The 26,123-nt window shown below is 53.7% G+C and overlaps 1 protein-coding gene across 1 annotated transcript; it reads right to left on the reverse strand.

Moving 5' to 3' along the window:
* Positions 1-206: 206 nt before the first annotated feature.
* Positions 207-24,952, reverse strand: LOC308494655 (granulocyte-macrophage colony-stimulating factor receptor subunit alpha-like; the record flags this gene model as incomplete). The annotated part of the gene is made up of 11 exons (XM_081042513.1): positions 207-368; positions 2,121-2,202; positions 3,956-4,058; positions 5,176-5,311; positions 6,639-6,662; positions 9,780-9,913; positions 12,109-12,296; positions 12,849-12,978; positions 13,100-13,226; positions 23,026-23,168; positions 24,880-24,952. 11 exons carry the CDS (start codon positions 24,950-24,952, stop codon positions 207-209), a joined length of 1,302 nt encoding a protein of 433 aa, XP_080898639.1.
* Positions 24,953-26,123: the final 1,171 nt, after the last annotated feature.

A 26,123-nucleotide genomic window follows, 5' to 3' on the forward strand; every position in this document is an offset into this window, starting at 1 on the left:
ACATTCGCTAGCTGCTTAGTGGGACAGGCGGTCACTGCGTAGAGGGACAGGTGGTTCCAAATCTGAGCTGGCATCAATCCCATCCGCCACGGGCCTCAGAGCCATTGGCCAGGGGGACGCCCGCGGTAGGCGGACTCGGAAGCAAGCAGGCGGAAAGGCCGCGGGGCTGGGAGGGGACGGTGTGTGGGAGTCACGTCAGACACCTTTCACACAGCCAGTGCACGCCCCTCGGGAGGGACATTTTCGGAGCCATGGGGGGCCGCCCCAATTTCTGCTTGCCCACGCGCAGAGGACCGCGTTTCCTCCACCGTGACAATGTCCTCGGGGTCCTGGGAGCCCAGAGGTGGGTGATCGTTATCCCAGGAAACCTGAGAGAGAGAAAAGGCAGAGCACCGGTGAGGCCACCCACGCGGGTCCCTGGCTGGGCCACCGAGCCCAGCGCAGTAAGAGCTGCACCTCTCACCGTCGCCAGGAGACGCACTCAGCCCAGATGCCCACCAGTGGAAGGACAAACACCGCGCGTCCCCCAAAATAAGACCGGGTTTTATACCGTGTTTCTCCTAAAACAAGACCGGGTCTTATATATTTGCTCTAAAAGACGCATTAGGTCGTATTTTCAGGGGATGCCTTATTTTTTTCATGTCCAACCATCTACAGTTATTCACATACGGTCATGGCATGTTCTTCTGGAACATGGTCGTAACGTACCAGGGCCTCCGTCTGGCGCACGATCTTAACTGGGGCTGATTTTCGGGGAAACACGGTAAATGTGGGCCGTCCACACCAGGGGACCGTCCTTGGGCCACGAGTCACAAATGTCACTCACTGTGTGACTCCATTTACGTGAAACGCCCAGAACAGACTCATCCACAGACAGGACGTGGGTGCGTGTCGTTGGGGGCTGGGGGAGGGAGACGTGGGGTGACGGCTCATGGGGACGGGCCTCCTTTTGGGGGGTGCAATGTGCTGGAACCGGTTACAAATGGCGGTTGCACGCCACTGTGAATGAGCTAACTGGCCCTGAGTTTTGCGCCCTTTACATTGTGAATTGCACGGCATTCGTCCCTGAGCCCCTGGAAATAGCACGCAGAGCTGGGCAGTCACCTTCTTCGGGGACAGACACACAGCCCTGACCGGGGACAGTCGGTCCCACCCTCACGCTCAGGATCCCTGCTGCACACGCTGGAGTGGGCGCTGTTCTGCGTGACCCTCCCCTGGCCCGGGCTCCAGTGTCCAGCGCCCCTAGGCCACCACCTCCAGGGCCCACGTGGGCTTCCCAGCCCCCAGGACACAAAGGTCAGAGACATTCCCTTCGAGGACAACAGTGGCTTCCTGCACCCTACATGCCAGTGGCCACAGGGAACCAGGTGGGTGCTGCTTTCCTTGCTGAGGTCGCCCTAAATTTAAGAGGGGGTGACGTCGGCCAGCCTGGGGTGGTACGTTCACGTAACAAATGCCCTCTGTGCAAGAAAGAGGCTGACAGCCACCCGCCGGCCACTCTTGGCTCTTACAGAAGGGGCGTTTCCTGGACCCCACACTTGAGAAGGAGGGACCTGGACAGGTTTGGGGGGCACCCTGTGTAGCCCCGAGGGACCCTGGTAGGCCGGGGACAAGGATGAATGCCCCCTACAGGGTCCCTCAACCTCCAAGGGGCAGGGAACCAGGTACCACGGGGTGAACGGTGGGTCCCCCTCAAAAAACTCACATCCTTCTGGAACCTGTGAATGGACCTTATTTAGAAATACGGTTTTTGCAGAGGTGACAAGTGAAGGATCTGGAGACAAGGTGACTCAGGTCTCCACAGTGATCCCAGAATGAGAGAGAAAATGAGAGAGAGAGAGAGAGAGAGAGACCAAGGATCAGCCAGAAATTCCCAGCAAGGAAACAGTCCTTCGCTCGGAGACCTGTTTCTGTCCTACGTGACCTATTTCGACTTTTGCCACCAGGGCCCAGGAGGATGGCCGAGGCCCCGTCCCCTGCCCTCTGCCCCCCTGCCTTCACCCCTCAGCTCCACGCGAGGACCCAGCCCTCAGGCCTGGGGAGCAGAGGGACCCCTGCCCACGGGGCACCGTCCCCCAAAGACCCCGCGGCCAGAAGGGGCACAGGGCAGACGCGCTCACCTCAGGCAAGAACTCAAACGTGCCAATCACCTCCCTTTTCACCTGGGGGACGGGGGGGAACAGCGTTGCTCTCAGCGAGAACCTGCAGGAGAAACGGTGATGGGCTGTGCCTGCTGGCAGCCTGAGCCCTGAGGGGGCCGCTTTCCCTTCCTAGACAAACGCAGGGCGCGTGTGCATGGCCAGCCTGGTTTGCACGCGCCCGGCCACCATCACGGAGAAGCTGCAAAGCGTGGAGGCCGCCCGATGGAGCTGGTGCACTGACCCGTCTGCACCTCTGTCTGCTGGGCCGGCCAGCAGCCTGGCTCGTAAGGCGCCGCCGCCACGGGAGGGAGCATCTGCCCCCAGCAGGAGCCCTGCCCTCCCTCACCGGCTGCAGCCTCCTCCAGCAGCAGACGGTGCACAGGGCAGCTGAGAAGCAGCCGCCACCACTGGCCCCGTCCGGCCACCGTGAGACCTGCCCTGAGGCCTCCGCCTGTCGGCCCAAGTGCGGCATGGGGACGGGGGACGGGGGGCTGCACCCTGCAGACACCCCAACCCTGCGAGCGCCCACAGTTGTCATGTCAGGCACCCCAGGACTTCCCGAGCACTGACAGGGAACCCCAAGTCCTTCCAAGTGTCACCCACGGCTTTTCTTAGCTCCGCGTACATCCTGCAAAATCGCAGAGTCTGCCAAACCCGTGCACAGGACTCTCCAGCAGGGTCATGTCAGTCCTTCCTTTCAGATGGTCCTGGGGACCCTGGGGAGACGGAGGCCCCCACCCCATGCACAGCTGCAGCCAGGCTCTTCAGACACTCCCAGGGGTGGGTGGGCATTCATCGGACGTTACCCCGACCGGACCGGCACGTGTGTGACGAGCCTGCCTGCGGGATTGATGGCCCAGCCCAGACCCGCCCCTGGTATCGGGCTCCGTGGGCCTCCCCGAGGGAGACGTGGGCCGCGGTGCTGCACCCACGTGGCCGTTCTGACCCAGGGGGTCCCTTCTCTCTGTGCTGAGCTCGTGGTTTCTGTGCCTGCTGGGGACACGAGTGGACTCTCCCAGGGACGCTGGCTCTGTGTGTCACCTGGAATCCTTCTGTTACTGTGCAGGCATTCTCCCAGGCCCGAAATAATCAACGTGGTCCCCTAACCGTGAAAGGCCTGTCAAAGTGACAGGGACCAGCGTTTATCGGAGCTCCATGAACAGCTATTCGGAAGCCCTGACTCAGGCGGAAGCCCACACAGTGTTCCCATGGGGACACAAAGGCCAGGCGTGTTTATGACAAAGGGAGGGGAGAATGACATCACAGAAGGAAGGCGTTGCTGTTGGTGACCCTGATGCTAAACAGTGCTTTTAATTTTCAGCCCAGAGTCATCCGTCCTGCAGTCACGACACCTGCTTTCTTGTTGTCTTTGCAAACAGCTCTTTGGGACACCAGGTTGCTAAGGCCCTGTCCTCAGGTGACTTAGTCCTGTTTCCACCTGCACAGGTTTGAGGTGTCAGACGTGCCAGGCCGTCCTCTGGGAGGGCAGCTCAGCTCCACGTCAAAGGGGCTCCGTGCATTATTACTTACGAGCCCGGTCACAGCGCGCAGGCCACAGCAGGCCGCAGAGTGACGTTCCTCAGACCTCCCCTCGGGAGAGAAGCCCTGTGGCTGTGTGGCCGTGTGGTGGCAGACGCCACAGGAAACCCGCAGCAGGGAGCGCCCCCTCCACACGGCCTCCCCAGCCCTGGGGGGTCTGAAACCTGCGTTCGTCTGTGGACGCGCCCTCATGGCCGGCGGGTATAAGTGGGTCCTCCCGGTGCCGCCTGCTTCCCTGACCACAGGTTCTGAGTTGTTCGGGGACCAGGACGTACCTCGTACACAGGAACATGACGACGGTGATGAGCAGAGCCGCTGCCCCCACCACCAGCCCCACCAGGGCGACAGGGGGGCCCCGGAAGTCGGGCTCGGGGAGGCCTGCGGGGTGAGGGGGGACAGGAGCAGCGGGTCAGGACCCAGCCGGCCCTCGGCTTCATGCACGAGCCCCACCCACCCCGTTTCCAGACTCGGGGTTTGGGGGTGAAGCAGGGCGAGCACGCAGGGTTGAAGCGGAGGCAGAGAGCAGTTCAAGAAACAGGGATCAGAGGCAGCCGGGAACACAGGCCGGGAAGAGCTGCTCCGTCCTGGGGTCCTGTCCTCGCCCTCTCCACGCCCTGCTCCCAGGACAGAAGCCACCAAATCCGTTTCCGCGAGGGCAGCAGGCCTTCCTTCTCGGCGGGATTGCCTTCAACGTGGCACAGACACAGGGATGAATGCAGAATGGCGGCATGTGAAGCACGATGGGGGTGTGTGTGCCCTGCCCACTCCTTCCAGCTGGGACGCTCCCCGTGCCCTCGGGAGCTCCTGTCAGCGGGTGCTGGGGGCTGGGGGGTGACCAGCCCGTGTGGCTTGTAGGCCCCCAGCAGCTGCATGCTTAGGGCGCGTGCCCTGTTGGCCCCAAAGTGGGAGCACATGGCTGAGCCCTGGGGTGACATCCTGGGGCTGGGGGGCAGCCTCTGGGGCCTTAGAGACACCTCAGTGGGTAACACAGAGGGTCTTGGGCCCCTACAGTTGAGTCTGGGAGGGGCCTTCTACAGGGTGACCCCAAAAACATGGGAGGGGGTGCGGGAAGCCCTGCAGATAGTGTCCTCAGGCAGAGAGCAGGCAGGGGCTGCCTGGTCCCCTCTGCTGCCAGGGGGACCGCGGGGGGTACAAGGGACGCTGAAAATAGAAGACACGTCCACGTCCTAAACCCTGAAACCTGGGAATGGGGCCTGGAAACAGACTCCCTGCAGATGGGACCGAGTGAGGGGTCGGAGGTGAGCTCGTCCTGGATCAGGGGGCCCTGACCCCAATGACAGTGTCCTCATCAGAGACAGAAGAGGAGGGACACAGACACAGAGGGGACGCCACGTGGAGACGGAGGCAGAGATGGGAGGGAGGCGGCCACCAGCCCAGGGACGCCTGGAGCCCCCAGGAGCTGGAAGGGGCAGGAGGGACCGTCCCCTGGGGCCCCCGGAGGGAGGTGGCCACCCACCCAGAGACAGGTACCCACCGAAATGCAGGGTGACACTCCAGTCACTCCAAAGGTCTCTGTACGCGTACTTCACTCGCACTCGAAACGTATTCTCGGCTCTCGCGGCAGAACTCGGAATCAGGTACACATTTTTGTCACTTCCTCTTTGGAAAACCTGTCCAAGAAAAGAGGATGGTCGGTGACCTGCCTCGGTGACAAAGCCTGAGAGAGCAGAAGGCACGAGACGTGGCAGTCACAGCACGTGTGAGCACTGACGTCCTGGCAGGACAGGGATGTGAGCCCCTGCCGCAGCACAGGTCCTGCCCCCCTCGTCCCGTCTCGATGCCCAGTGGGGAGGGATGTTCGGGGTCCCCCGTCCCCACCTGGCACTCATAGCTGCCTGCATCTGGGACGGGCTCCCCTACGCCCTTGGGGACTGGGGCTGCACTTGCTCTGACTGGACACACGGGGAGGTGGGGCGGGAACCCCGACACAGGTTCCAGCGGCACAGGTGGAGTCTGCATGGGAACCCCCCTCGCCGCCACCGGTTGGCCCTGGAGGGCGACTGCCGCTCCCGCCCTGGGTGACGACAAAGTGGGTTCCTGCACAGACGGAGCTATCGTCCTGGGTGAGGGCCCCACCATGCACACCAGGGCACTAGGGTTTGTGAGTGTACAGAGGCCGGAGAGAGCGAGAGACACGGATGGGACGCCGGGGCCTGGTGGTCAGCAGGAAAAGGAGAAATCTCCGGGGGCTCCTTCTGGGGAAGGTCCCGGGGGGGCACATGCAAGGATCAGGGCTGTTTCCTGAGAATCTCGCAGCACGTCCTTCCTGTGCAAACTGCGGTCTCATTCCTGTCACACAGTTAGATGGAGCGGGGCAGACGCAGCTCTGCGGCCCTTTGCATTCTGGAGGTCGTGACCTTTCCTCCAAGGCAAGGTCTGCAGGAGGATAGTCTCGGCCGTTTGCACGACCCTGAAGCACCCTGGACACGTTCTTGGCTGTTCCTCTCGGCTGAAGGAACCGAGCTCGTTTCTCTCGCCCTCGCGCGTCTGAGGCCAAAACCTGTGCGTTTCATCAGCTGGGCTTCTCCCCTTACACCCAGCGGGTCGCACGCTGCCTTCGGTCGCAGCCACAATGGCCCTGGGGCAGCGACCCAAGGGGCAGACGTGCATCTGGGGAGCTGCTGGGCCAGCCCACGAAGACAGACTGAGAGGTGGCCCGGCCACCAACGAGGGTCCCCGGGCAGCGGGAAGTCACCTGTTCCTCTCCCTGCAGTCTGAGCTAAAAAGGTTCAGAGGGCTGCGTTTCGAAGACAGATGTCTCTCTGTCCACGGGTGGAAGATGACCAGCTACGTGAGCAGAAGCATCAAGAAAACAGCTTCCCAAGCCAAGGCCAACGCCTGGCCACTGCTAAGGTCACAGTGCAGTGGTCACAGTGAGGGCTGAACCTGTCTAGAGCCCAAGAAAGGGTGTCATAGAGAAAAAAAAAACATACTTACGGGATCTCTCTTGGAGGAGTTGCCCTGTAAAAAGATCACAAAGAATAAATAAGTGGCTGTTTTCAGCCTTGTACGCAAACGTGGGAACCACTTGGAACCCCAGAATTGGTGTGAAGGTTCTTTTAGGTTGAACATATTTGAGGTTTAACAGGTGCCAAAAAATGCCTTCCAGGAGCTTCCCTTCTCTGACCCAAAGCAGAAAACTTCTGGGAGTGAGGAATGACAAAAATTCCCTCTTTGGGGCCAGCTCCCTCCCGGGAAAGGAAGCTGAGTGAAATTATCATAAATTCTGTCTCCTGGGGAGTTTTATGGCCACAAAGAAGATCGAAAAGATCACTCGTGACTGCATAAACCGACCTTATCACACCTCATTTCCAGTTTGTTCTCCTACGAAACCCCTCTGTCTTTCCTAAAGAAACCCATTTTGTCTTGCCAAAAAGCCTTCCCCCCCTTTCCATTAAGTTAGGTAGATAAGTACCTAACTTCAACTATTTAAGGAGTCACTTCTTTTGTGAGCTGCTCTATGCATGTGAATAAAACTTTGCTTTCCCCCCTCCTCTTATGCTACCTTTTGTTGATTTAATTTGCATGCCCCACATGCAGAACCTAAGAGGGTAGAGGCAACATTTTTCTTCCTCAACACGAGATATACTTCCTGTGAATTTACGTCTGGCTGGTAACTCTGCTCTGGGGACATTATGAGTGAAGGAGAATGCAGAGCCCACAATAGCATTTTGTTCTGCGTCAGTGAACTTGCCAACGTGTAGGAACAAGTAGACCCTCAGTCATCCTCTCAGGGGTATTTACTGAATGTGTACACGAGGTGCCATGTGGGAACCTGGATGGAACTTTACTACCAAAGGTGAGCTGCTCGTGGATCTCCTGGTGCCTGAGGCTTGAGGGGCAGAGGACACTCGGGGCTGTACATCTGCTGGGCATGGAGGTTGGCAATTCACTCATCTCTGTGGGTGGAGCCCTGGCCTCAGAGGAAATGGTGCCCATGCTAGAGGCGCCCCTAAACTGTGAGTCTTCACAGATACGGGGCAGACGGGGCAGGAATCCGGGAACGGGGGTGTGACAACAGAGGAGAGAATGAAGGTGGCTCAGCTGTGTGATGTCATGTAACTGAGGTCACCTGCCTAAAGGTCATCTGTGTTTTCACCTGCCAGAGGTCACCTGAGTGAGGTCACCTGTGTGAGGCCACAGGTGAAGTCACCTGTCTGAGGTCATGTACGTGCACACTGGCGAGGTGCCTGCCCACAGGCAGGACCAGACCCTGCGGCTTCGTGGTGACCACATCCAGCGCCCTGACTTTCCCACAAGACCCAAACCCAACCTCTGGGAAGGGTGCTCACTCAGGAGAGACACAACCTAACTTGTTTTCCAAGATCCCAGTGATGAGCGCTTCCCACCTGGGCTGGACGTTGTGGTCACCGGCAGAGCGTTCGAGAATGCCCCACCGAGCGATGAGAAGGGATGTGGGCTGTGCAGACAGGGGCCGATGAGGCCGGGGCATGAGACGTGGGGGAAGGGGCCAAGGAGTGGACCACGTGGAGAGGCAGGTAGGACAGCCGGTCCCGGGGCTTGTGGGGGGCCCTGTGGGAATCAGGGAGCGACCACCAGGATAGGGGCGCAGTCGTGAGGCCTGGGGCCACGGGGAAATCAAGACATGTGTGCGACGGTGAAAAGTCCTCAGCTCCAAGAGTCGGGCACAAGTCCAGACCTCAGGCTCCCGAATCTCATTTAACCTGGAGGGGGAGGGACGGGGGCAGACAGGTGGGGAGGAAGTGGACAGCTTGAAAGTGAGGAGTGGATTCCCCACGAGCCGCCGTTCCCAGCCCACTTGCAGATTTTGTTTGAAAACGTCATGGAAGTGGATACAGGCTGAATGATTCCAAGTCTGGGACATTCTGGAAAAGGCAGAGTGTGGAGACGGTGAAAAGGTCCACCGAGAATGACCCTCATGTCCACTGCGGACTTTGGGTGATGAGGATGTATCCATGTGGGTTCACCCACTGTGACAAATGTCTCATCCAGTGGGGGTGGCGGGCAGCGGGGGAGGCTGTGTGTGGCTGTGGACAGAGGCTACAGGGGAAACCTCTGCCCTCGATTTTCCTGCGAACCTAAACCTCTTCTGAAAAACACAGTGCATTTAAAAGGAAAACAAGTTAATAAAAGGGGCGAGCGATGAACGGTCTGAAAATAACACGTAAAAAGCAATTCCGATGACAAGAGCATCCAAACGAATAAAAGACTCAGCAGTACCTTTAACAGAAGACGAGCAAGCCTGGTACGTTGAAAACTATGGAACGTTATGGAAACAAATGAAAGGAAACCGAAATAAATGGAAACATGCCCCATTTCGTGGAGCAGAACACTTTGTCTTGTGAAGATAACACCCCAAAACTTGATGTGTGGATTCAGTGTAATCTCTGGCAAAATACCAATGTTATTTTTTTCTGAATTACACACGCTGATCCTAAAACCCACACTGAATTGCCAAGGCCCCCGAGAAGCCTAAACGATCTTGACAAAGAGCCTCGAAACTGGAGACACCGCATGTCCCGGTTGCAAAACACACTACAAATTTACAGTCCCCAAAACAACGTGGTCCTAGCCCACAGACAGACATACAGACCCACAGACGAGAAGAGAGCGCCCAGAAGGAAACCGTCTGTTGATGGTCAAATGAGTTTGGAGACGGGCACCAAGACCACTCCATGGGGAAAAAACGGCCCTTTCAACAAACGTTGCCGGGAAAACCAGACATCCACATGCAAGAGAATGAAGTGGGACCCCTGCTTCACACCAGATAGAAAAATGATCTCAAGGGAGATGAAAGAGCTAAACGTAAGAGCTCAAACTGTGCAACTCGGAGAATCAAACACTGTTATCGTCGTCATGCCTTGGGCGAACCAAAGTCAGGCGGTAGGTATGACACCGTAGCGTACGGGGACCAAAGGAAAACCAGTACTTGGAAAAGAACGCATGGCCCTTTCATGGCAAAGAGAGGGCAAAGGACAGACGTGGGAGGACTTTCCAGGCCAGCACGCAGTCCCTTAGTGAGAATGTACCCGCACACGGGAGAAGGCGGAGAACACGATCGATCTGCGGCTCTTCGCAGAGGTGCAGGGTCCCTACCTTTATTTGGAAGTCCAGTTCATAACACAAGATGTGCGGGGAAATGTCAAACCGCATCTCAGGATTGTCCCACCGGACGATGTGATGGGATCCATTGTAGCGAATCGTGAGGTTTGCTGGTGGGTTGTATTTTTCTAAAGGCAAAAAAAAAAAAAAAAAAAAAAAACCAAGAGAAAAGAAAATGCCAAGTGATGAATCCACAATGCAGTGGAATCGAGTGGATGAGGCCGAGCAGAATGTAGCTTCCTAGCAACTTGTCCCATTTGGTTTCTCCTGCATGAAAGCAAAAAAAAAAAACAAAAAAAAAAAACAAAAAAAAACACAAACAAACAAACAAACAAAAAAAAACAAAAAAAACAAAACAAAACAGAACAAAAAAACAAAAACAAAAAAACGCCACCCAATCCACCAGACGGTTAGTCTGGAACCAGAGGCTACGAGGAGCCAGTGTCTGCCAGAAGCACAGCTTCCAAAAACACGCCTTTATTGGACCGAGGAATGCCACCAAGGAAATTCTGACACACAGTCGCCTCCACTCCGGATTAGAGGGTCCCCAGAGATCCAAGGGGGCCGTGTGACCTGCCACCTTGCTCTGCTCTCACTTCCTGGGCATCAGGACCTTCCCTATCTCGTGCCTGGGCAACGGTTGGGACAAGGGGACTTTACTCGTAGGACATCCCCTCACGCTCGTTTACTCACAGATTCCTTACCAGCAAATTCTCCTACTCTCTAACTCTTACCTGTACGCCCCACGCCCGCCCGTACTTGAGGGGCTTTCACACTATTTGCAGACATTTGCAGACTGGCAGAAAATGTGTCACCTGACCTGCGTCATCCCAGCTGAGATCACAGGGCAGCCCTCTGCTTTCTCATTGCAGCTCTCAGGTTGCCAACAAGGGGTGCTTGTGGGTGTGTGTGTGTGTGTGTGTGTGTGTGCACTTTTGTGCTTCTCTTTGGGGATTTCTCTGTTGAAAATGGCCCCCTACGCTGTCTAGTGTTTCTGTACGAGATCACAATATATCGCCTCAAAATATGACCCTCTGGCGTATGGGTGATTTTCAGTTGAAGGCAATTCAGAATCTGCAGGTGCAGAAAGATACCTGCCTGGAACTTCCCTTATCTGAGAAGTGAGGACAGCCATGAGTCCTCTCTGTACCCGTTTTATGGACAAAAGAGGGTGGAAAGTCAGCACCGACATGGGCCTGCTCAGAGAAACCTTACTAAGGTCACCCTGACCTTCCAGTAATTTCCTCTGGGAGCTCAGACCTCCTTTCCTTTATCGACTCCACAATCCGTTGCTCTTTGTTAACATGTTATATGAGTCCCTAAATCTAACCTCGTTTGGGGGGAGGGGTGTGATTTCTTTTCTATGGAGCCCCCACCCCCATCCCGGACATGTAAGAATTAAAAATAAAAATGAAATGTATATGCTTTTCTCCTGTTAAGCGAGCGTTTGTGAGTTTAATTCGCACTCTCCGGTCACAGAACCTAACAGGGTAGAGGAAAAGATGTTTTCTTCCCTTGCACTCCTAAGCACAAGAAGGCTGTGAGGTGCCTTACAGAGAAAATACATGTGTTTGATAGTTTGCATGTTTAGATAACACACCAACAATGTATATCCGATAAGGTGTCTTTAGACAGAAACACACATGAAACAAGATTACAGTGGTACCGCAGTTTTCCAAAGTCTCCGTTGGCAAACATTTCGGTTTACAAACGCCATATGATCTATGGTATCATTAGATGGTAAAATTCATGCCAAATTTGCAGTTTTAGGGGTTGATTTTAAAGGTCTGGAACGGATCAAACCATTTTGCATGACTTTCTATGGGGAAACCGCGCCTCGGTTTTCGAATATTTCAGAACTGAAGTGGTCTTCTGGAACGGAGTACGTTTGAAAATACAAGTACCACAGTATATGCTGACCAGTTGGTGAAAATGTGGTGACCAGAGACATCCTGTCTTTTTCCCCAGGAGGGATGATTGTTACTTCAGTGCTTTAGGAACTTTCAAAAACATCACCACCACAAATGATGAGAATCTCCTGTATGTGACTGACATCTTTCATGCGTGACACCAGTATCCGTCTCTCCTGAATCCCATGCGAAGGCAGAATCATGCCCCCCCCCCCCGCAGTCTCCCTCCCTGCGTGGCTCCAGACCCCAAATCTAGAACCTAGACCTTGCTCAGGCTGTTCTGGGACCCAGCCCATCGTCCCATGCAGTCCTGGGACAACCCAAAATGCCGTGACATCAGATGGCTCACAGGGGTATGTGGGGGGGTGGGGAGGGGGAGAAGGTGGGAAAAGCAAGGCGAGAAACTGTCTTACCCATTTGAATGGCTTTAAATGGAGTAAAGTCCAAAAACGGGATTGCCGTCTCTTGGCTGGTTCCGTTCACCAAGAACAAGTAATTATCTGACGACTTGGGTTCGGCAAGTTTATCAAAGTGGCAGCCCACGTGTGTCCCCGTCGAGCCAACGAGGTAGTGGGGACATTCCACCTCATCGTCCTCGTACCTGCAAGTTCCAACGGGGTCAAGAAAAAGGCGGGGTCACACACGGTCATCGCACAAACCCAATGCCACATTTTTATAATTGTGATTACACTTTGTTGGACAAAGAAAAGAAAAGGGTGGAGGGCGTATCCTGTTGGGGAGATATCATCTGCAACAAAAGCCAGAAGAGAGACAGTTTTATCCCTGAATAAGCATGAAAACAGAATCAGAGGTTTCCCAGGCGATCGCCAGGAGATTGCAACCGGGTTGAAATCTCGCCCTTTTCCCGCTCTGAGTAGAGACATTCCTTGCCCTTTCTGTCCTCAGGATAAAGTTGCTAATTTCTTCATCCCTTTAGGACCAGACAAGGGTTTTCGATTTGGAGCCAGGAGACAGCTGAACTTAAGTGCTTTTCCTTTCATTTCCTTTCTAGGTTTTTTTTTCTTTTTTACTTTTCAGAGAGACGCCCCCAGGCCCTGGAGGAAACATCCATCACATGTGGAACTGGCCTGTGCCTTCTTTAGCATTGAACTGTAGGGTCCCCAGACAGATGTCCCGCAGGCGTGTGGCTTACGTGGAGGTCCAGGCATACAGGTGATACTGGACATCGGCGGGGGCGGCTGGGCCCGGCATCCAGCTGCAGTTCATGAAGCGGACGTTGTAAATGAGGCAGGAGAAGTTGACTGCTCCGGAACCTTCCTTGCCTGGAAAGACAAGCACGTGCTCACCGGCTGCACCACCGGCCCCACCAGCGCCAGCACCTGCACGGTGGAGTCGAGGCTCGTCAGTGTAGGAAAGCTGAGAATCCCGCGAAGGTGACGTCACCTGAGTTATGAAAGGCCAGCTCGTGCTGAAACACGTCCCCGTCCGCCGTGACATTGATGGTCAGGAGGGCACCTCTGTGCAGCACACAGTTGGGAAAGACGCAGACGTAGGTGTCGTTGTCTTTGACCTGGAAGAGTCACAATGATAACTATATAACATGCTCGTCCAGCTCCCTTGGAGCTGTTCGATCTCATGACAGTTCCATGAGGGACCCCGTCCCCCAGCTCCTTGGACAAACTGTACTCAGACTCCTCTGAGCCCCCTTCCTGGCTAGGTCCTGCCTTGGCCTGCCAAGCCCCGTTCTGGCAACGAATCCCACTACATCAGGTTATTGAAAATCCCCCCACCTTTGATTCCATAGCTGCTCAGACAATGTCACCCCAAAGACGCTACTTTGGCATAAAGATTATTTTGAGCTGAAGGCAACTGACAAACAGCACGCACACACATACGAAGGTCCTCTGCTTTGCCCCAATCTGCCTAAACACGGAGGATAAATTTCCCTTTGTGGAGGGGCCCTCCCTCTGTTGTAGCAGGACAGGCAGAATCAATCTCACCACCGAAGAAAATTCTAGACACTTATCAGCCCAGAGATGGCACCAAGAGGAAATACGTATAACACATTTCTCTAAAACTACTCCTACCTTCCATTAGTTTCCCCAAATGTTCATCTTCCCACAGTTTGCAGTCCCTAAAAGCCAAAACCTCCTTCCCTTTTTCTTCTCACTTCCATACAAATTTATTGTAGTTTGTTAACAATGGTAGATCGAGCCACTTCTTTGGGTCTACACTATTTTTCCAGAAAGGCCTCTGTGTACATGTACAATTTAACATCAAATGAAAATTATGTGCTTCCTCCCCTTTGTTAATCTCTCTTTTGTTGGTTTAATTTGCAGGACCCTGGCACCGGACCTAGGAGGGTAGAGAGAAAACTTTTTATTTTTCCACCCTTTCAATGCCGAACCAAGTTCCTCTCAGTAATTTTCTATCCTCTAACTCCTTCATCCCATCAAATGGCTATAAATCCCCAGCCCCTGATGAATTCAGACTTGAGTTCAAATACTCCCCTGTTATAATACCCCGTCTTAAATAAAGTCCTTCTTGCCTGTTTGTCTGGTGCATTGGTTGTCTTGTGTGTGTGTGAGTGTGTGTGACACCTCCAGGCCCACATCTGCAGAGGATGCATTTGTGCATCAGTGTTGAGCTGCATGACTGGGCCTAATTCTGCCTTTTCCGCTGACCACGCTGAAATATCAGTGAAAGTACCTAAAAAAGGAAGGCCCAGGCCCTGAAGAGCAGGAGCCTAGGTCAGAGACTTGACACAAGGAGAGAACACTTCTCTCTTAGTCCGTTCGCGCTGCCATCACTGAACACCTCAGACTGGGCAGCTGCAGCAACAGACATCCATCTGTCACCGCTCTGGAGGCTGCAAGTTCCAGATCAAAACACCAGCAGATTCCGTGTGTAGTGAGAACCCTCCTCTTGGGTCACAGATGGCATTTTCTCACTGTGTCCTCACATGGAGGAAGGGGTAATGGAACTCTGGGAGGTCTCTTTTATAAGGGACTAATCCCATTCGTCTGTCTTTTGTCCGTTTAATTTGCAGGCCCCCGGCACCGAACCTAGGAGGGTGTATGACTGCCCCCGTGACCTAATAACCTCCCAAAGGCTCCAGCTTCTAACACCAGCATGTTTGGGGTTAGGGCGGCAAAATATGAATTTTTGGGGCTATACACATTTAGGCCACAGAAGCTCCCATGTGCACCATGGGGGCAGAGCCGAACTGACTATCTTTAGTCTACGCTCCTCTCCCCGAACAACCCCACTCTGAAGCCAGGCTCAGGGCTTGGCCCTGGGTGCCCTAGAGCTCACCCTTGACCTCTCACGCCCGGGTACCCAGTGTGTGATGCCAAATGCTCAACATTCCAGTCCCACAACTCAGATGTGTTTCCCCAGGGACCTGGGAGCATCTCTTTGAATGGTGGTCATGAAGGAAGACCACGTCCCATCTCCCGCAGGACGTCCCAGGAGGAGGTGGACCTGACTTCAGTTGTCATCTGACTCCTAATTGCAACATCCACCTTCAGTCGTGAAGATGTGTGAAAGTTAGCAATGTCATCTCGCGGACACGAATGCAACGGGGTGTCTCCACTTGGCGAGGTAAGGGGAACTTTCCTTCCATCTTTGCAATCTCTCAGCCCAAGGCCTGGAATGCACGTCACGTGTTGGTGTGCGAGCTCAGCTGGACAAACGGGCGATGGCTGTGTCATCTACGATGGGAAAACCCCGACCCACAACCAGCAGGGACCAGCCCAGGAAGCCAGTCTGCCATGTCAGTCGGATTTGCAGGAAGCCGACGGCTGCCGCTGGTGAAAACAGGGAGATCAATGGGATCTCCCATTGGCTCATCGTGGGCATATCTTGAATAATGACTGAAAAATTCCCCTTATGTTGCCCCCACTTCCAACTTAGCACCAAACGAAGGAAAGCCAATATGCACCCTTCGAGTCAGCTGCCTCTGTCTCCTCCAGCTCCACAGCCTCCACCAGGACACAGCCAAGCCTTCCTTTCTTCCACGGTAGGGGGCACAGCATGCCACCCCAAAACACGTCACGCTGCAGAAAGATTATTTTGAGCTGGAGGCAATGGAGAAGCAACAGATGCAGAAAGATGGTTTTCCGGAAGGTCCCTTATCTGCCTGAAAGCATGAATGTCTGAGAAGTGAGGACGGCTGCGGATTCGTCTGGGAGAGTTTTATGGTCCTGGAGAGGGTGGAGAGCCAGCATCGGGATGGACCTACACAATGATTAAAATAACCCTTGTCTTCCAATAATTTTCCTCACATATTTACCCTCCCACATATGCTGCCCTTGGAAACCGAAACCCCCTTTCCTGGGTCTTGTCATATCACCACAATTGATCGTGCTTTGTTAAAAATAGACTCTCAGCCTAACTGCTTCTTTGGGGGGGGTGATGTTTTCTTTGTATGAATGCTTCCCCCCATGCCATGTACAAATTTTAACACCAAATAAAATTTGTATGCTTTTTCTCCAATTAATCTGTCTTTTGTCAGTCTAATTTGCATACCCCATTCACAGAACCTAAGAGTGTGGATGAACGTGTTTTTCCATGCCTACACCACTAGGAAGTCGTCTACTTGACTTTGAGGCTCTGCCAAATGCAAGTGATGATGGCCGACCCCCCACCCCCAGAGCCAGCTTTGAGTAAACAGCCTCTGCTTGTTCTCCTTGGGGGGTGGGGTGCGGGGTCTGTGTTTATTTCCACAGGTTTAATGCTCATTTAGAAGCAAAACGGTTTTGTTTCTCTTGAACCTTTGTGGAGGGGTTTTCTAGGTTGGGAGGGAATTTTGTTTTTAATTGTATTTCCCCACAAGTGTCCAGGGCTGGAAGGGAATTAGCTTTGGAACAGTTGAGATCCTGCCAGGCCTGCGCTCAGGAACCTGGGCTCCCGCTCACTTTTTAGAAGGGAGTTCTGGGCACACTTAGGTGACAACAGGTCAGTCACAGATTCACACACTCCCTCCCTGGTACATGCCAGGCCTGGGTTGTCTCCCCTCATTCATAGGTGAATAATAGGCTAAAAACAGACTGTTCAGAAAATGATTGTGCCATGGGAACACAGAAATAGAAATCGAACACATTCTAGTTGCATTTCTAGAGAAACACATTCTTATGAAAAGCATTTGATCCAAAAACAAAAAGCAAACCAAAACCCAGCTGCTTGGAAATCGTCAAATAAAATGAAAAAGTAAGTGTTGAAAAAAGGAAGGCACGATGTTAAGAAGAAGCAAAGGGGTTTGGGCTGGCAGGCAGCTCCCTGCAAGAGGAAAACGTTTGAGCCACCCAGATAACAAAGCATTCCTTAAAACATCCAGGCTGGAAAAACGTGCGATTGACATAATAATCCGACCAATTCGTGGCTTTGAGCCGCCAAACAGGAGCCAGTGTGGAGCAACCCACACAGACTTTTTAGGGGGGAAGGTGCTCGTGGCCAAACTAAAGGGGAAAAAGACCTTCTTAGCTAAGCAAAGACTGCCCAAAACATCTCAACTGTGGATTGCCAGGGTGAATACAAACACACACACACACACAGAAAAGGAAAAAAAAGAATGTAATCTTGCCTTTCCAAAAGGGAAAGGAAATGCTCTCCCTTTCTCAGTGCATTTCCTTTGCAAAACTTGTGAGGGCAGCCTGGCTGTCTCCTCGCCCTGAGAAGCCTGTCAATCTCCTGAAAAGCGGAAGGACCTGCAGGCCCTTTTGCGTCCCAGGAATGCGTCCTGGGGCCCACAACCCCCTTTGCAGAGGGAGCCAGCCGCTGGGTCCTGCCTCACAGACTCTGAGAAGGTTTTGCTCTAAGACATAATTTTCCACTTGTGGAAGGAAAGGTGCCAGTGTTGTCTTTCTTTGGATGAAGACCATTAATGTCTGTGTACCTTGTGGTCTCGTGAGCAGGTGGCCTGTCATGGCCGTGAGCGTTTCATTGCTTCCTTCTGTGATAGCCCTGCTTTCTCGGCTGGAAGGAAGTGTCATTTATGTGTTGATTTATAGATGCATTTGTATTTTGTTCTGTGCTTTAGCTGTTTTCTAACAAAGATTATTACTTTTTTTTATTGTGGTCATCAAATGGGCCATTTTAACCTGCGGAAGTGTACAAGTGAGTGGCTCTGAGCACATTCAATGCCGTGTAACCATTACCTCTACTTCCAGAACATTCTTACTGTCCCCAAAAGACACCCCGTTCCCAAGAACAATCCCTGCCCAGCCCCCTCCCCAGCCCCTAACCCACTTTCTGTCTGTGGGGGAGCCTGTTCTGGACGGTTCACTTAACGGGAGCCACTCATGGTGGCCTTGTGGGTCTGGCTTCTGTCACTGAGTGGCGTGTTCTCAAGGTCCATCCATGACGTAGCGAGTGTCAGCGCCTCCCGCCTTTTTATGGCTCAGTATGAGATTTTATTTCTAATTATACTTCCCTAATAGTATCTTTCCCCCAAATTCCTACTTGGAGTGGGACCAAATAAAGGAACTAGGAGATGGAGGGGGGGACATGGCAGGAGGGGTGGGGGGACACATGGCAGGAGGGGTGGGGGCACACATGGCAGGAGGGTTGAGGGGACACATGGCAGGAGGGGTGGGGGGACACATGGCAGGAGGGGTGGGGGGACACATGGCAGCAGGGGTGGGGGGACATGGCAGGAGGGATGAGGGGACACATGGCAGGAGGGGTGGGGGGACACATGGCAGGAGGGGCGGGGGGACACATGGCAGGAGGGGTGGGGGACACATGGCAGGAGGGGTGGGGGGACACATGGCAGGAGGGGTGGGGGGACACATGGCAGGAGGGGTGGGGGGACACATGGCAGGAGGGGTGGGGGGACACATGGCAAAAGGGGTGGGGGGACACATGGCAGGAGGGGTGGGGGGACACATGGCAGCAGGGGTGGGGGGACATGGCAGGAGGGGTGAGGAGACACATGGCAGGAGGGGTGGGGGGACATATGGCAGGAGGGGTGGGGGGACATGGCAGGAGGGGTGGGGGGACACATGGCAGGAGGGGTGGGGGCACACATGTCAGGAGGGGTGGGGGGACACATGGCAGCAGGGGTGGGGGGACACATGGCAGCAGGGGTGGGGGGACATGGCAGGAGGGGTGAGGGGACACATGGCAGGAGGGGGGACACATGGCAGGAGGGGTGGGGGGACACATGGCAGGAGGGGTGGGGGGACACATGGCAGGAGGGGTGGGGGGACACATGGCAGGAGGGGTGGGGGGACACATGGCAAAAGGGGTGGGGGGACACATGGCAGGAGGGGTGGGGGGACACATGGCAGGTTGAGGGACACATGGCAGGTGGGGGGACACATGGCAGGTGAGGGGACACATGGCAGGAAGGGTGGGGGGACACATGGCAGGAAGGGTGGGGGGACACATGGCAGGTGGGGGGACACATGGCAGGAGGGGTGGGGGGACACATGGCAGGTTGAGGGACACATGGCAGGTGGGGGACACATGGCAGGTGAGGGGACACATGGCAGGAAGGGTGGGGGGACACATGGCAGGAAGGGTGGGGGGACACATGGCAGGAAGGGTGGGGGGACACATGGCAGGTGGGGGGACACATGGCAGGAGGGGTGGGGGGACACATGGCAGGAGGGGTGGGGGGACACATGGCAGGAGGGGTGGGGGGACACATGGCAGGTGGGGGGACACATGTCAGGAGGGGTGGGGGGACACATGGCAGGTGGGGGGACACATGGCAGGTGAGGGGACACATGGCAGGAGGGGTGGGGGGACACATGGCAGGTGGGGGGACACATGTCAGGAGGGGTGGGGGGACACATGGCAGGTGGGGGGACACATGTCAGGAGGGGTGGGGGGACACATGGCAGGAGGGGTGGGGGGACACATGGCAGGTGGGGGGACACATGTCAGGAGGGGTGGGGGGACACATGGCAGGTGGGGGGACACATGGCAGGTGAGGGGACACATGGCAGGAGGGGTGGGGGGACACATGGCAGGTGGGGGGACACATGTCAGGAGGGGTGGGGGGACACATGGCAGGAGGGGTGGGGGGACACATGGCAAAAGGGGTGGGGGGACACATGGCAGGAGGGGTGGGGGGACACATGGCAGGTTGAGGGACACATGGCAGGTGGGGGGACACATGGCAGGTGGGGGGACACATGGCAGGTGAGGGGACACATGGCAGGTGGGGTGGGGGGGACACATGGCAGGAAGGGTGGGGGGACACATGGCAGGTGGGGGGACACATGTCAGGAGGGGTGGGGGGACACATGGCAGGAGGGGTGGGGGGACACATGGCAGGGCTCTCACGAGCATTTACAGCAACCCACCAAATACAATGTCACATGCTACATGCCCATCATAAACCTGGTAACACAACTGATGACAAAAGGTGAAAAATGACGTGAAAGGAAAAAGGATGGCGTCTAAAGAAAATCAGCATGTCCACATCCTGCGGCTTAAATGCCCGATTCCAGGGGCAAAGGCTGGCCGAGTGGATGGGGAATAAATGTGGCCTCCATCCCCTCACATGGCCGGTCAGACAGGAGGCTGATGAGGAAGTATGCCCATGGGGATTTCTTCAAAACTAGGGGACATCTGAGGAGCGGTAACATACGTTGTCTACGTACCACACCGATGGGAAAAACTCAGAAGCAAAGGCAGTACTACTTACTGTTCCCCACCGCCACCCCTTTTCCCCCTCCAACGGAGAGGCCGCGGTTCCAGGTCCCCCCTCAGACACCAAAGGCCACCTGTGCCCACGTCCCTTATGGAAAATGACACAGTATTTGTATGGACCCTCTCGTTGGCCTAAAAATCCTCCCTGGGTTACTTATAACACCAGATACAACGTAACTGCTGTGTAAAGAGTGGTTACACTGTATCATCTCAGGAATAATGACAAGAGAAAAAGTCTGATCGTAGCCTAACTATACAGTAACAATGTGACATTTGCCAACCACAGAGCAACAGTGTAGCATTCCTTTTTCAAATGTTTTCCATCCTGGCTTGGTTGAACCCACGGATACAGAGGGCGATTCTTGATACTGTAGCAGGAGGCAGGGAGGAAGCCTGCTCGGGGACAGAGTTCCTTCATCAGTGACAAGAGAGAATGGCAGATGAGCGCCCAGAAGACGGTGAAACAGGCCACGTTGCCGATCACCGAAGCGGATCCAATTGCTCTCTGAGTAAAAAGACACCGCAGAAGGCATGAAAGATGACAATCAGGTGTGGCTTAGGGGAGACTAGGGACACCCTGGCAGCAAGAGGCAGGCCAGGTTCCCAGGAGGGAGGTGACATGAATTTCCCATAAGAAGTAACAGGCTGGAAGGATCCAGTAAGGGGACCTGGGCCAGGTGCATTCCCCTCTTTCCGGAAGCAGGAGCTGGGGACTTTCTGCCTTGGCAAATACTCACCTCAAAATACGCCTCATAGAAACCCAAACCCAGGACCCCAAATCGCACAGCACCATTTCCTGACTCTACAACAAAACAGGTCAACTCCTCAGTTAAAAAAAAAAAAAAACACAAAAAAAAAACCTCCAACAATTTAAAAACTATAATTAGTCTTCCCCTAATTCACGCCCAGGAGAAGGTAGGTGGCCGTCAATACAATACCCGGATGGCGTGTTACAAAGTTGCACTCCTGAAATGTGGATAGTGTTGCAACCAGTGTCAGCCCAACACATGTAACTGAAAGGAAGGCGCACTCAGCCACTCATTTAATTTTAAAAAATTATGACCTCCCCGCCGCTCCAAAGAACTGGCTTTTTTTTTTTTTCCTCTTTTCCAACCAGGAGAAAATCCTCCACACAAATCAGTGGACAGCAGGAGGAAGGAAATGAACCAGAGATTATCAACACTGAAAACTCACAGGTGAGGGCTGTGGGTCCGCCGACCCCTGTAAAGAAAAGGACAAATACACTCGATTTCATGGAGCTGGTGAAACTCTGATCGAAGACCACTGAAGTGACATAAACAATAAATAAAAATGTTCCCTTAAAAATAGAGTCAGACCTAAACTGTCATATCCACAACCTGAATTCAAGGTTGTTTTCCTTTCAAAAATCCATTAAGATCGTCCAGCGTTTGTTTGGGCAAGACACGAATGCTATCGGAAAATGTCAGAAACATTTTCAAGGATATACAAGTTCCGTGCAAGAGAAGGACCAGCAGCGCTACAAGCTACAAGGAACGTAAATGAACCTCTTTTAGTGACAAAGAAGGTCTCTCCCTCAGCGGGCAATAGCGTAATTCATATTGCAACACTCGATTTTTGAAACCCAGGACCAAAGCAACAAGGCATGGGTGGCCATGCCAGGCTAGTTACTCTCAAAGCCGTCGCAAATTCACAATGAAAAGTGAAAGAAGAGAGACACATTAGCATTATATACAAATTACGTGATACAATTCAGAAAACCAAATCGCCCCGCCAAAACACATAAGATTTATGAGATGAGGACATCCCCGAGGTTCATAAAATAAATAGCTTTTCGACACCAATGTGAACAAAGACGAAATTGAAGCAAGCAAACACACAAAAGACAACAAGCTCAATGACATAGGAAGCTATCAAATGCCTAGAAATTACCAATACACAAAGGAAGTGATGAAAGTTTATGGTGCAATACCATCAGCGTGACAAAAGGCAGAGGGAGCCATGTCTTTTTCATGTGTCAAAAGACGGAAGGCTATAAAATTCCTGACGGATTTCGAATTGACTTCTAGATCTCGCATATTTCGAACGAAAATTCCAAAGGCATCATTTTGGGGAGGAAACCTCTGAAAAAGATTCCCACATGTATGGAGAAACTCAAAGTTACACACATTAGAACGGCTTCTTTGGGCAATTTTTATCCCGTAGAGCCAGTCTTGGTGCCATATTGGACCTGCTTCTTTTGTCCACTCACAGCCGACCATGGATGGGAGGGAGTCCCTTCTGTGCCATTCCGCTGCCCATCCAGGGCACCACCACTTCCCACATTACATCCATGCAATTTATCAGCCCCAGAAGCCCAACCGTCCCCCCTTTCCTTTGTCTACTCACTTTTCCACAATCCACTGCCCTTTGTTAAAATGGCAATTGTAGAAGGTCCCCAGTCTAACCACATCTTTGCATGTTCAGTTCTCTTCTGTGATGCTTCATGTATGTAAAAATGAACTATAGGAACGAATCTGTATGCCTTTTCTCCTGTTCCTCTGTCTTTTGTCAGTTTAATTTGCAGGCCTCTGTCACTGAACCTAAGAGGATAGAGGAAATGTTTCCTTCCTCTCCAACAAGAGCAATGGGAGTGGGAATCTGCAGCTGGGAGGCGACTCAAGAGGCAATTTACAGGGAAACTGAAGATTGACAACAGCCATAAGGCATGAGCCTTGAGCACTCACCTGTGGGGGCGGCCTGGTGGCACAGCTGAGGGGCGTGTCTATTTTGCATTCTTGCCAAGTCACATTTCTCCTGTTTTTCCACGTTAACATCTTTTTCCTTGGATCTAGCTTCATGTTTATAATGGGAGATGCATTCTCCTGTGCTGTCATTAAAAGAAAGAACACTCAGCCAGCATCAAGACCCCTCTCTGCCCCCAGGGGACATTGATAATTACAGTGTGGGGGGGGGCATTTTGGAAGCATCAAGGATGGATCAAACGCTTTTGTTTTTTTCTCGATTGAGGCCAAATTCACAGGAGATAACATTAATCATTTTGAAGGGAGCGATTTTCTGAAATTTATAAGCCCCTGAAAAGGTTCTCAGACTCACTAGTCATCAGGAAAATGCAAATCAAAACCACGATGAGGTGCCCGTTCCTCCCCATAAGGTTCGCTAGAATAATCATCTTTTTAAAAAGAAAATAATTGTTGTAGCGAATATGGAGAAATGGGGACCCTCTGTACATTGACGGTGGGGGTGCAAAAGCAGGCCATTATGTTTTTCTGCGTGTTTCTGGTGGGCGTCAATTATTTCTGTTCAGCCCATAAATTATGATGTATAGATTCACCCACATCTAGACTGCTTTTTAAATGTGTTTCAATTGAGACATGGTGAACATATAACTTCCTATTAGTTTCGAGTTTGCAACAGGATGATACGTTGTATATATTGTGGAAGGATCACAGGGCAAGTGTAGATGAGCTCCACCACCACAGAGGGTTACAAAGTATCTGTAACGCAGGCTCTCAGCTCCCGCTCCCCGCACAAGAACGCAGGACATGGTGAGGCCAAAAAGCAACACCCACGGAGCCATAGGTAAGGGGGTCACACCACTGTATTCTCGCTGACGGCTGGGCTGGAGACACAGGGAGCAGGAGCCGCACCATCTGCAATCCGCCGTCCGCTTCTCTGCCAACCGAGTAACCAACCAGCGTAGCCTCGGAAGCTATATTAGTAGTTAATTGGGTAACTGGTTACAGCTGACGGCCAGCTACTACCCGAGCCAGCACCTTTCCACGTGAGGCCGAGAGCCTGGAAACTGCCCTCTGGGGCTCTGTCCCCACACTGTCCTTCTGCCGTGATGAGGGCTTTGAAGGTCCACCTGACCCCCTACACCCATGCGCCCCAGCGCCATGCTTTGATTTAATTGGGCGGCTTCCCTCCCAGGCATTCAGGATGGGGGAGGGGACAGGGGAACCCCTTTGGGCTGGGGGGCCCATCCGGAGTGGAGGGTGCGGGCCGTGACAGGCTTGCAAATATTACACAGAGATTTAATCCTCACGGTTAAAACTACGAAACAGTCTCTCACCCTCATCTCCTTTCTGAGTTTCTCTGTCCTTTTACAAATGGACAGACATCCTTCAATTGGCTAAACAGACCTGTGGACAGGCTCTCAGTGCAAACATATTTCCTGCCAGACAAGGAGCACTTCGGAAATGGGATCCTGGGAGACGTGAACGCCACTCTGGTTTTGTGCTCCGGCAATAATGAGATGGCTTTCTTTCTCTTCCACCTACTTGGGGAGGTTTTCTGAGTGGGCAGGAGATTTCCTGTGTAATGACTTGTCCCCCACTACGGACAGAAGGTGTGACACACCGGCTGGGGTTGAGGTTTGGGGTTTGGGGCTGGAGCCAGGCGACGTCTCCTCCCCTTTGAGTTTGCAGGAGGATAAATGAATCCGCCTCAGTCTGACTTGCAAGGAGACCCCTTTCCCTACCGGGGTGGAGGGGCTCCAGGTCAGGGGACCTCGGTCCCCTTCAAGTGGCAGGGGTGTGGCTGTCCCACAAAACCCCAGAGGACTCGCCTGCACCTACCAGGGTCTGGCTCTTCACCGCACGCTGAGCTCAGGAGCAGCAGGAGGCTTATAAAACCCAACAAGGACGCCATGCCGAGCCCCGCAGCTGCACCTAAGCACCCAAAGAGAAGACACCTGCTCAGACGTCACATTCCAACCCCAGCAGGAGCCCGCCCTTCTCAGCACGACCCCTCCCTCCGTAATTCAAGGGCCCTGTCTTTGCCGGTTCCAGAGACCCCTCTGTTTACAAGGTCCCATCATTGCATCCCTGTTACTGTCTTGGCGTAGAATGAACCCCTGCTCGTTTGCAGACCGTGAAGGGATTTACGAGACTCTGCAAGAGTAAGACGAGATTTATTGAAAGTCAGGGAGGGAGAGTTTTGGCCGACGGAAGTTTTGCCAGGACACTGCCCGATGGGGACAGCTGTGCCAACGAAGAGAAGGAGTGCTGGGGTTTTATATTTTTCCAGGCAGGATGTAGGGGGCTCGTCAGCTTGCAGGGGGGCTGCCGCTACAATTGTCTCCTCCCGGGAACTGTCCCATTCCCATCTACGAGGGATGTAAGGCGCTCGTCAGCCCGCAGGTGCAGTGCTAGCCAGGGGAGTCAGAGCCAAGCGATTCATCTTTGCCTCCTTGCTGTCAGCCCACAAGCCTGCTGCTAACTCTTTACTTGGCTCATCAGTTACCATCCTGCTCCCACAGACCTGGGTGACCTGGCGAAAGGAAGCCACCTTTTTAAATTCTGCTTGAAACCCCTTCCGAACCATCAAGGAATGTAACATGCACCTCTGATGACAGCATTCAACAAACTGGGATCGAACAAACGTCTTCTGGGGTCCTGCCCTTTGCGTGTGTTCCCAGCCCACTGGCACTGGTCCACGTTCCTGCTTCTGAGATGTGTGTGTGGGGACCCAGAGTGGGGGTCAAGGTGATTTTACGGTGATGGTCTGTAAGTGCTGGCTGAGGGGCAGGAGAGGTGAGGCCCCCCAGTGAGAGAAGGGATGTGTGATGAGGTGGGTGGTGCACAGCAGCCACTTTGGGCATGACGCCCCTCGGGTCTACCATGTTCCTGTGCTCCCAAACATCCCGGCAGGTAGGGACAGTTCCAGCATCACAGCAGGAGAAGAACCATGGCTTAGGGACATCACCTGCCTCTGCGTCCACGTGGTGACCAGTGTGGCCTGGAAGCCATCTGGGGGTGACCAAGAGGGACCAGGAAGCTGTTGCAGAAGCCGAGGGGAAGGGAGCCTTGCAGGGGGAGGG

This window comes from Rhinolophus hipposideros (assembly GCF_964194185.1).
Source record: "Rhinolophus hipposideros genome assembly, chromosome: X".
NCBI classification, from domain to species: Eukaryota; Metazoa; Chordata; class Mammalia; order Chiroptera; family Rhinolophidae; genus Rhinolophus; species Rhinolophus hipposideros.